This window comes from Heterocephalus glaber, unplaced genomic scaffold (assembly GCF_053883595.1).
Source record: "Heterocephalus glaber isolate CG9 unplaced genomic scaffold, H.glaber_assembly_v1.0 deba00001586, whole genome shotgun sequence".
In the NCBI taxonomy this organism is placed as follows: Eukaryota; Metazoa; Chordata; class Mammalia; order Rodentia; family Bathyergidae; genus Heterocephalus; species Heterocephalus glaber.
Genome location: NW_028258364.1, coordinates 10,044,702 through 10,057,020, shown reverse-complemented (window position 1 = coordinate 10,057,020; position 12,319 = coordinate 10,044,702). Strand labels below are relative to the sequence as shown.

The following is a 12,319-nucleotide window of genomic DNA, read 5'->3' as shown; positions in this document are numbered from 1 at the left end:
ATGTAAAAGTTGAGCAGCAGAAAACTGAAGATACATCACTTGACATATCAGAGGGCAGACCACCCAAAGCTGGAAATTAGAAGAGACTCTCTAGCAGCAAGGAAGTCACAAAGAAAGTGAACCCTACTTCTTTGCAAATCTGGACTGATTCTCAAATTATGCAGGCACAGATAATTCCCTAGGAACCTAGCTGCTGCATATTGTAGTAGGAACAGATTTCAGAGTTCAGATCCAAGCAAGATAATTTCCTACTTGAACAACAACCAAAAAAACAAACAAACCATAATCCTCAAAAGAACAAATCAAAAATTTAGTGTAACTTCAGTATATTATCTAAAAAGTTCAGCTTTTAACCAAAAATTACTAGATAAGAAAGTATGGTCTATACATGTTAGGGAAAGATTAGGGGGATAAAGGAGAAGCTTTCAGTAGAAATTCTCAGTGGGCCCAGCTGTTGGAGTTAGCAAGAACAGACTTCAAATCAGCTATTATAAATATATTCAAGGAATTTTAAAAGTCTGATTAGATAGAAATTTCCTTCTACCAAAAGAAAACAGTTAAAATATTGAAGAGATCTTCGGTGTATTAGCTTTCCTGTTACTGGACAAAATACTTGATCCAACTTAAAGGAGGAAAGGTTTAATATGTCTCATGGTTTGGCAGATTCATCCCATAGTCAGCTGGCTCCAAGGCAGGGACGTCATGGCGAAGAGCCTGGCAGAACAAAGATGCTTAGTTTATAATCACCAGGAAGTTGGAGCAGAGAAACAGCACCAGAGAAGAAGGGGTAAGAGACATAGATCACAAGCTGTGCCTCCATTGACCCACCCGGACACACCCTGAAGTGTACTTCACCAATCCTCAGGGGATCCCAAAGCCAATCAAGTTGAAACTTGACCTTAACAGCCCTGGCCCCTTCTTTAATATATTTTAAAAATGGGGTGTTGTGGGGCCAGGGATTTAGCTCAGTGGCACTGTGCCTGCCTGGCAAGTGCAAGGTCCTGAGTTTGATCTCTGGTGCTGAAAGGAAAAAAAAAAAAGGGAAAAAATAATTTTAAAAAATATTGAAGAGCTGTAATAATTAAAACAGCATGATATTGGCATGAAAACAGACAAACAGTCCAGTGGAAAGAATAAAGGACCCAGAAAATGAACCTACACAGCCACAGCCATCTGATTCTCCATAAGGCTCCAAAAAATACATTGGATGAAAGATACCTTCTTTAAAACAGTAGTAGGAAAACTGGATATACATATGTAGAAGATTGAAATGAGATCCCTATCTTTTACCCTATGAAAAAATCAACTCAAAATGGATCAATGACCTAAGTGTAAAATAAAACTACATTGAGATTCCATCTCTCCCAGTCAGAATGGCTATCATCAAGAATACAAAAAATAATTAATTGTGATGAGGATGCAGGGAAAAAGCAATCATTATACACTATTATAAACAAGTACAGCAACTATGGAAATTAGATATTGGAGTTTCCTTAAAAAACTAAAAATTAAGCTATCATTTGAACTAGCTATATTACTCAGTATATACCAGAAGGAATTAAAGTTAACTGTGTGTGTGTGTGTGTTTGTGTGTATTTCAGCCATAAGAATGAAATCATGGGACCAGGGATTTAGCTCAGTGGTTCTGCCACTTGCCTTGCAAGTGCAAGGACCCAAGTTCGATCCCTGGTAACCAAAAAAAAAAAGAATGAAATCATGTCATTTGCAGAAAAATGGATGGAACTGGAGATCATTACATTAAGCAGAATAAGCGGAACTCAGAAAGACAAGTATCACATTTTCCCTCACATATGGAATCTAGAAAAAGAAAAAAAAGATGACATGATAACAGAAGAGAGATTATTAGACAAGAGGAAGGAGATCAAAGGGAAGAAGGAGGGAAGGCAAGGGAAGGTAACTGAGGGATTGGAATAAAAGAAACTGTATATTAGTCATTTTCCCATCTCTGGACACAATACCTGATACCCCCAACCTAAAGAAAGATAGGTTTATTTGACTCAGTTTCAGCCCATGGTCAGCTGCCTCCAAGGCAGAAACAAGATAGCAGAGAGGCATTGTAGAGGACAAGGCAGCCGGTAAACAGAGAGAGAAGGGAGCCAAGGACAAGAATATACTTTTCCAGGTCACCCCTCACCCAAGTGACCTATTTTCATCGAGGTCTCATCTCCTAACAATATGTTTAGCTACTGAACCCATCAGTAGATTAGTCCATTGATGACTACAATGTACCCATGATCCAGTCACCTTCCAAACACATGAGGCAGTGGTGGGGACATTTAATATCTAAACTGTACCGTTTCACCCCAGCCCCCCAAAAGGCTCATGTCTTTCTTATTAAGTACAGTGCACTTAGTCCATCTGTAAGAGTCATGAGCAGGACATCCTGGGGTTCTCTTTTCAAATGAAAGCTTAACAGTTCTGTACCCCTGTGCCAGCAAAGGGTGGGGACTTTTTAATGCTTCAGAAGCTTTCAAGCCATCTTTTCTATTGTTCTGATGCAAAGTACTTGGCTTCTTTTTAATGCTAATCTTTTTCACAAACAAGCTCTCTATGGCCCAAACATTGAAGGATCTTCCTTTCTGTTGAAACTCCAAACTTCTCACAACTTTTGTCTCTAATATTTGCTCAGGTTTCCACTGTTGATTAGCTAAAGTCACCCAGCAATACCCATGCCACAGCCTGAACATCGGGCTGCTTTGAAATTTCCTCCACCAGATTAACTGGGCTGTCACCCTTAATTTCAGTCTCCCACAAAGTCTCAGGAAATAGGCAAAATACAAACAGATTTTTCTGCCAGAGTGTAACACACATAGCCTCCAGTCCAAATGCTAATAGAGACCTTGTTCCCATTTGAAACCTCCTGAACCTGGCCTTTTCTGTCTTCATCTATCAGCGTTGTTGTCTTCTGAGCTGCAACCAGAATCTCTCATCAAGCTTGGCTTATATCCTTCTAGGGCTTCTCTGGCTAACATCTCTAAACCTTTCCAAACTCTTCCCATGAAAAATTTCCAAAGAATTCTAAACCACATGGTCAGATATAGTCAGAGCAATGACATTTATTTCTCTGGTTTTGTCTTAGCAAAAAAAAAAAAAAAAATGTTTTTTGGAAGTACAAAACATTGGAATAATATATTGTAAGTGCTAAAGGGAAAAGAAGGCTCACTAAGAATTCTATGTCCAGTAAAACTATATTTTTGAAATTGAGGTTAAAAAAAACATTTTTGAATAAACAGAAATAGAATTTATTCCCACTAGGCCTGCATTTTTTTAAATTCTAAAGGAAGTTTTTTAGGCACTAGAAAGGAAATGGAACTAGATGGCAACTATAGGAATTAAGAGTAACAACTGGGAGGAAATCATACATGTGCATTTTTTCACTTAATATATTTAAAAGAAATGACTACTTACAACAGAATTAACCCTATTTAATGACAAATTTTTAAAGTATATAGATAAATGATGACACTGACACTATAGAGACTTAGCTAATACATGGAAATATATTGTTGCAAGGTTTCAATGTGTTCTCTGAATTGACTTAATATTAATCTAAATAAGTAGAAATTAAGCATATAGAAACCCTTCCCCAAAAAATAATTCAAAGAAATAAAGTTAAGAGCAATAGATAAATTAAAGCAACATCATGAAAATATTTAATGAAAGCAGGCAGGAAGGAATAGAGAATTTTTTTCTGAAAAGATGATACAAATAAAATCTATTCATATATTTCACATCATCACTAGATAAAAACTGATATTCCAGAGATTGCTTTGATAGATGGTGAGAAATAGTATAATACAATAAATAGAACATATCTTGTAAACATTGTCTACATAGACATCACTGTCTTGTTTTGTTAGACTTACACTATAGAAATGGTTTGGAACATTGGTAGAAATCTATATGCAATAAATGTTTTGATTATTTAATATGGTACTGATAGTATGGTTCTTTTCTTTTATTACATTGCTTTAAAAAATTTATATATTAAAATTCTAACAACACAATAACTTTGTGGTGTGAATCATTTTCTTTATGCTATAAGTTGTTGAAATAATTTTTCCAAATACTCAAAGTAAGCTTCCAGTTTCCTTATTTTCTAGGAGGAGGATATGGTGTCTGCCCAAAGAAGAGAGGATGCATCAGATAGGCGCTTACATCAGTTACAATCTAGTATAAAACAATTAGAAACAAGGTAAATTGGTAAATACATCTAGTGTTGTCTGTGTTCTTCAAAATATATGCCACGGTAGAATTTTAATTTATATTTATTAGAATATACATTTTATAGGGCTAAATCAACTATAGTCATAGATATAATCTGATTTCTGTATATTATTTTAAAAATTATATTTGAAAGATTGTCATACTTTAAACATATTTCCAAAATTATTTATTTAATGAGTTAAACCCTTTACAGAATACATTAATTTGTGTCATAAATTTGAAAGTTGTGTCCAATTTAGTCCAGTAATTTATTGAAAAGAAAACTGAGCAGCTATGGTTTTTATTTTAAGACTAAAGCACCCCTTCATTTTCATTCCTTTTGAGTGAACAGATTTTGGAGTGAACCAAATTGATTTTTAGGAATCTAAAATCCTTTCTTTCTTTTTAATCCTTTCTTCTTAAGAGCAGTTAAAAATTTTAAATCATATCAGAAAAAATTGTGATATTATCTCAAACCCTCCAAAAATCTATATTTTTATTAATAATGCAGTTACATAGAAGTAAACCATTGAAACAGAAGGCAATGAAAGGAAAAGAATGTCAGTTTTAAAAACTTTTTTTGGAATCATGGGTCATAAACCCTGAAAGAATTAGCTACAGAAGCTGAATGTTATAGATTCTTTTTGCATCTTGGGCTCAGTATGTCAGGAAAGCCTTGCAAGCTGAAGCTTGTTCCTTCAGCCCTGTTGATTCCCCCAGAAGTCATGCTGCTAGGGCATCCTGCTCCCCAATACTATTCTTTCTTGTGTTGAGAATTGTAATTTCCAGTGGCCTTTCTGATTTCTTTTCCAATCACAGATCTCTGCCTTCTAGCCATCATGAGTTGATGCCATGTTAGGTTTTTCAGTGGTACTATATTACTGACCTATTGGGTTAGACAACTGTTATTTCAAACTGTGCCAATAATTATGGAATATTTAGCACCCCTAACACCAAACATTAAATTCTAGTTGCACTTCATATCATTGTAACCACCAAAATTTGTCCACACATCTCAAATGCCATTACTATCATATTTGCAGAGGATTGAGTATCAGACATCGGTATGTCAGAATGATCCCCTTGATGTTCGTTCTACTTAATCCCTTTTCTTTTTGCATGCTAAACAACATGACTTGAAATTAGGTTATGAACTTCTGTTTAAGTGAAGAGAATATGCCTTTAGACCATATGTTTGTCTTTTCTGAAAGATAGGAAGTAATTTTTAGCATACTAAAAAGTTCCCTTGTTTTAGATATCAGTTGAATATTTTGACATAATATCTACATGTATAAGCAAAAAATGTGTTATTTCCCCAAACTTCTACTTTAATGATTGGATTCTTAAATCACAGCCCTTAAAATGTTTTTAAAGATTGAGAGAATATCACAGTATTTTTGGTATTTCATATTTTCATCATACACTCCTTTATATATCTCCATGGTAACATGAAATATAAAAATTAGATATTTTCATATACTTTTACAATTTTGTTATAAAATGAATAATTTATCTGCTTAATAAAATCTTTCCAGTTAATACAATACTTGTAATAAAATTGACAAGAATATATTCTTCCCTCCCATTTTCACATTCCTCTTTTATACTAAGAATTTTATTGTGTAAGATTTAGTACTTAAATTGGCAGAAGAAAATAGGTATGTCCCCTGAAGGAATCAATAATAATTCAATTTGAGGAGAGAAAAAAAGACATGGTAAATTATAATAATTTTATTTGTTTTGGGCAATTTTATTTTGAACAGAATATAGTAGCCATATGCTAAGCATACTTGAAATTCATGTTCAACTTGTTCCCAGGCCCAGGTCCAGCTGCTCGCCACTCAAAAGCCAATACTCAGGAGACAAGTGTTGGTGGGAAGGAAATCAGTTTTATTCAAGGGCATCTTGAGATGACGAGGGAGACTATTGCCTCAGAACCCCATTTTGGGGAGCTCATTAAGGGGATTTATAGGTTGGGACAGGAGGAAAGAGAATAAGCAGAAAAAGAATATGCTGAGTGGGATCTTTCTCACCTAGAACATGTGTCTCCTCTTTTCTTTCTTTTCTTTGGCCAGAGCATTGCGATTGACCTTGACCTTCAGGGTTAGTTACAAACATGTTACTTTTCTGCGAGTTAAACATCACCGCAGTCTACATGCTTTGTGTTAGTTGATGTGCAGAACTAAACAATAATGAAAGATATTACATATTCTGATGTAATCTGAAAGTAACTGGATATCTGAGTTCTGTGAATATTAAAAAAGATTGTTTAGCAGTTAATGTCTTAATCATTTAGATGTGGCTTCTGTTTAAAATTTAGAAAGCCAGGTAAGGGGATGGGAAGTATACTTGCAAAGAACAAAGGGAGGGGAAATAATTCTGCAAAGGAAGTGTCTCAAAGGAGCAGCCATTGTTATACTGGTTATTGAACAGGAGTAGTAGAAAAAGACCTCAGAAATTTGAAATATATCCCAATGTAACTAAATAATGATTTCCCCTGCATTATGAGGAGAAAAGTCTTGGAGAAGGGCTTCCATATTCACATGAAGCATCATTTATTCAATGTGTTTTGAGTACTGCTAAGCACAGTGCGAGAGCTTCTGGGGCTGTAGCAATGGCTAGCGTCTAGTAACACCTGACCTTTTTATCTGTAAATGACAGGGAAAAGTCCTTAAATTATATCATATTTATTTAGTTTAAATAGTGCAAAATATGTTCTAAAGTGTACATACTGTTAAATGTTTACCATGTTTTAATTATCAGTAGGGAAAATTGACCAGTGGATGCTACAGTTAAAATAGGGATTTTATTTATTTCACTTAAGAGTATGACCTCAATGTACATCCATTTAGCTATAAATGTCTCTAGTTTCTCATTCTTTATGGCTGAGTAGTACTCCATTTTATAAAAGACACATTTTCTTTATCCAGTGTCCAGTTGTTGGGCGTTTGGGCTACTTCCAAGTTTTAGCTATTACAAACTGTGCTGCTATGAACATGGATGCACATATATCACTGTGGTATGATTCTTTTAATTCTTCTAGGAAGATACCCAGCAGGGGAATCGCTGGGTCAAACTAATCCTAGTTTTTTGAGGTATCTCCATACTGATTTCCACAGACACACGTGTAAATACTAAATAGTTTCTCAGGTGTGAGAAACAAAGTGTAAATAAGGATCAAAATGTATAATAGATAATGTGAAATAGGAAGAAAAGGTCCAAAGGGGGAGAGCACATGGGAGGGGTAGGGGAAAGGAAAGAAGGGAAAGGAATAAATATGAGAAAAGAAAAAAATGGAAACAAAGTCTTTGTAAATATGGAGGGGTAGAAGAGAGGGCAGGGGAATGGGGAAAAAATAAGAACCAAGATATATTATGTAAAAGTACAAATTCTCAATAATGAATGTCCAGGGCCAGGGATTTAGCTCAGTGGCACTGCACCTGTTTCGAAAGCACAAGGTCATGAGTTTGTTCCCTAGTACCAAAAAAAAAAAAAGTCAGCATATTGTATGCCTGAAATGTACCAATAAAATTAGTTTTAAAAACTAATAAAAAAATTAAAATTAAACAGCACTGATAAAAAATACGGGTTTTAAAAGATAAGTAAAAATTTAGAATAAAGGCTTATTAATAGGTATCACTTGTACAATTCTACTTCTGCTGACTTCCCCCAAATCATTTATATGCTTAACTCTTTTTTTGTTTTGCTTTGTTTTTTTATATGCTTAACTCTTTTTTTTTCCATTAAGTTTATTGGTGCATTTTAGGTACAAAATATACAGTTACATTCATCACTGGGATCTTGTACCTTTACATGAGTATCTTGGTTCTTATTTTTATATGCTTAACTCTTAAAGGTGGTTACTCAACAGTACAATTAATTGACTGTTGGTTGGCTACCACTATCAACCTGAATTTGTGTTTGAGATTTCACCTTTATTTCCTAAAGAATACATACAGATTTATATATCTTTGTATACTTAGCATACAAATCACTTTTTTTTGTTCTCCCTTCAGGAAATATTTACTTCCTAGACTGTAGACATTTTAAAAGACAAGATTACCATAGAGTATGTGGGGAGTGTTAAGAGATTGATAGGGAGTAATGTGAAAGTGAATGAAAAGTAGAACTTTAAATTTTTCTTTCATTTCAAGGTTTGGCTGAATAATTTAAGGACTCTTTAATACAATGAAAGACCAGATACACTGGATAAGTTTAGGAGGTTATTTATTGAAGATATTGCAGCATAGAGTATATTCATTAATGAAGAATGTTTTAAAAATTAGAGAAGGGGCCCAAGGTTTTATATAGGTAAATTTAAAAATTGAGTCATGCATGAGTGTTATGGGAGTCATGACAAACATCAGAAGTGGGTCTTATTTGGGATATTAATAGCGGGGCTATCCTTTGCTGTTAGCCCTTTTCTGGAAGACAGGATAGAGGGTTCTGGAAAACAAGGATAGGGGAATTTCTTGGTCATTCTTTTTCTCCCTGTGAGCATAGGGGTCGAATACAGTCCTATATCATCTATACAAAGGAAAAACAGAAGGAGCATACAGCAGATGTAATATCCCACTAGCATCTGTTCCCAAGTTCTGAAGTAGATGCTGGCTGTACCAACTACTTAGTGGTATAAGTTAGAAATGGAGACAATATAAGGATTCATTATGAATGAGAAGACTGTTTCCATTACATAATAGCAGGCTAAATATTTTGGGGAAAGCCCTCTTGATGCGAACATATTTATGGTAAATTAAAACAAACATGCTGTATTATAAACTGAGCATTTAAAAGTGAGAGATATATCCCCAAGGGTAAATATAAACAAACCAGGGAACTAAAACCAGGGTGATAAATAAACAAGGAAATCGGGGCTAGGACTACGTAATGGGGCAGCTAGCTAAAGCTCCAGCCTGCCTTAACAGAACCCTTGTAGGAATGACAACTTTTATTGAAAGGCTAAACTAGGAAAAAATATTTGCCTCTTAACAAATACAGCCAACAAGGGAAGCTATTTCCTATTTTGCCAAATAGAAAACACAAACTATGATAACTGAGAATATATAATCATAGTCCTACCCTCAGATAAGCTTAGGGTTCAAATTTATAGAACCTGTTCATGTGGAAACCTGAAGCCAAAAACTGCAGTGGCAAGAGCTTGGCAGTAAGTCTTGGTGCACAGAAGAAGCAAAAGTAAATTTCTTTTAGGAGGAAATATTTTTAACTTAAGCCTCTCAGAATTCCACACATAAATTCAGGCAGATATGAACTTACTCAAAAATTATCAAATGCATGAGAAAATAAACCACTTGGCTGGCAAGAGGGAAACAAGTAATGAGTTTTGAACGAGTACTCCCCCAGAGAATAAAATAATAAAATACAGAAAATAAAATATGTATTAAACAAAGAAAATAATGAAGATTTTTGAGACTAATGACAAACTCCTCCTAGAAATACAAAAGTCTGTTGATTTTTTTTGTCTTTTGTGAGCATTATCATTTAATAAAATTTATTGGTATTTGAAAAAAATGTAGTTATAAGACTAATAAATTATATTTATTCCTGGAGTTAAAAGTATATTTTTCCAGGGGCCGGGGATTTGGCTCAGTGGTTTTGCCGCCTGCTGCACAAGCTCAAGGACCCAAGTTCGATCCCCGGTACCAAAAACAAACCAAAAAACCCCACAAAAGTATATTTTTCAAGTCTCAGTGGGCTTAATGAAATAGAACAAGGTAGGAGGAGGGTATAATAAAGTATTACAAAGAGTAGATTTTAAATCTTTTCTGCGATAATGTCTTTAATTTATTGCAAAATGATTATTGTTAAATGTTTTTAAATTAATTTCTGAATTTCTAAAAATATTTCTGTTGAGCAAATAAAATCACATTAATTTTTATATCAGTTCTATAGGACAGTTTTGTTTTTTGTTTTTTTATTTTCTTACACAGGGTCTCACTATGTAGTTCAGGCTGGCCTTAACTTCACTATGTAGCTCAGGCTGCCGTCAAACTCACAGAAGTCCTCCTGCCTGAGCCTCCTGAGTGCTGGGATTACAGGTGTACACACCACACCAGGTTTAGGGCAGTTTTTATGTATATATTGAATAACTGTGAGCTGGCCTTACTCATTTTCAATTTTATTTTTATCAAGGGAAAATATATAGTTTTAAAGTCATGTACCACAAGCACTATAATGAAAAGTAAGTTTCATGGTAATAAATATGAGAAAGATCATCTTTATAAAAATTAAAATCCCAGAAGTTAAAAAATTATAAAATTCATCTGTATTGAATTTTTAGTATGGTAAAGATTCCCTAAGTAGTCAGTAGCCAATAAAAAGTAAGTTTGGAAAAAAAAATAGTCTCAATGTAGAGGACAGACCAAGGGGTAACAGCTGTAATATTCAGAATTCTTACAGAGGGTCAAGTAAACAATTCCTCAGAGAAAAAGTGGGCCAAGAAGATGAAGAGGAAATTAAAAGAGGAAAATCCACATAGCTTACCAGTATAGGAAAATATGCTTAAACTCCCCAATATGTAGTCAGGAAAATACAAAATAACAGTGAAGTGAGGTTATATCCATCAGACTAGGAAAAAAAGGAGCTTTGGGGTGTATTTCTTGATGAAATTTTTAAGATATTGAATGAGAAAAGACTATACCATGATTTTAATTGTTATAAGATAAAAACTATGTTCAGAAACCTATGGATAAATGTGTATGTGCTGTTATGTATCAGTATGCATGTGCATATATGTGTATGATTCTGTGAGCCTAGAGGAAAATATTCAAAGATGTTTATTAGTAAGTCACATGGCTTTCCTGGGTTGAAGGTGAGAAAGGGTAGGCAAACAATCAAGAAAAAAATGACCATATAAATATAAAGAACAACTCAGTCTCTAAGGATGTAAAGACTAAAATATTATCATATGACTATATTATATAGTGTGACTTTAATTAGAGTCAGATATTTAGGCTCGGTCTCAACCCTACTACTATGTACCTATATGACCTTAATCAAATCTTAAACCTTTATGGGTATGTTTGTTCTTTAAAATGGAGATAATAAAACCAACTTCGCAGAATTGTAGTGAAAAAATACATGTGAAAGTTACTGGTATTAACACCTGTTCTCTATTAGAGCCTTAGAATATCTCTCATCTCCTTCCTTTCCTTTAGAAAATATTTAATTTTCACAATGTAATTATTAATTTATAGATTATGCATGGCAATCCAAGAAGCTGACCAATTAAGAGCAGAAAAAACACATCTGGAAAAACTAACCAGAGACCTAAAAGCAAAGTGCAATGAATTAGAAAATGAGAAATATGAGGCTATTTTAAGAGTAAGAGATAGCATGCAACTCTTAGAAGAAGCTAACCTTCAAAAAAATCAGGTAAGAAAACTAATAAGCATATTTATAAATAATAAAATGCTGAACATTTCCCCATGTGACCTAATAGAAAAGGCATCAATAGCTCCAGAGTAAATGTGTGAAAATAACATTTCTGTGCACTCCATTAAATAGACATGCTATATTTTGGTTGGTAAGACTTAGTATCATAAAATGTGATAAAATGTCAATCCTCTTCCAAAGCTAATATTTTAATATCAGACTTTTCTTATATTCTAACCCCTGTGTAACTAATCATTAGACCTATAGCCTAAGATGCCATCAACAGATGAATGGATAAATGCTATATATACATAGTGGAATATTATTCAGCCATAAAGAAGACCCAAATCATGCTATTTGCAAGAAAATAGATGAAACTAGCAACTATCATAAGTGAAATTAGCCAGGCTCAGAAAGTTAAATACTGCATATTTATTTGTTCAGGATTGCTTTGGATATTGTGGGTCTTTTCTGATTCCCAATGAAATTGAATATTGCCTTTTCTAAGTTCTGTGAAGAATGTTTTCGGTTGCATTGAATCTATAGATTGCTGTTGGTAGTATGGCTATTTTAACAGTATTCTGCCAGTGCAAGAACAAGGGATGTCTTTCCATTTTCTAAAATCATCTTCACTTTTTTCAGAATTCTGTAATTTTCATTATAGAGGTCTTTCATTTCTTTGGTTAGATTGATTCCTAGA

At 34.0% G+C, this 12,319-nt stretch overlaps 1 protein-coding gene across 5 annotated transcripts in view; it reads left to right on the top strand.

Annotated features, from left to right (window-relative positions):
* Nucleotides 1-12,319, top strand: part of Sclt1 (sodium channel and clathrin linker 1) — a 181,687-nt gene that overhangs the window by 84,506 nt on the left and 84,862 nt on the right. For all 5 annotated transcript variants that reach the window (XM_087193286.1, XM_087193285.1, XM_087193283.1 and 2 more), the window contains 2 exons: nt 4,125-4,216; nt 11,442-11,619. In XM_087193286.1, the coding sequence (XP_087049412.1) occupies nt 4,125-4,216; nt 11,442-11,619 (270 nt within the window). The remainder of the gene's footprint in view (nt 1-4,124; nt 4,217-11,441; nt 11,620-12,319) is intronic.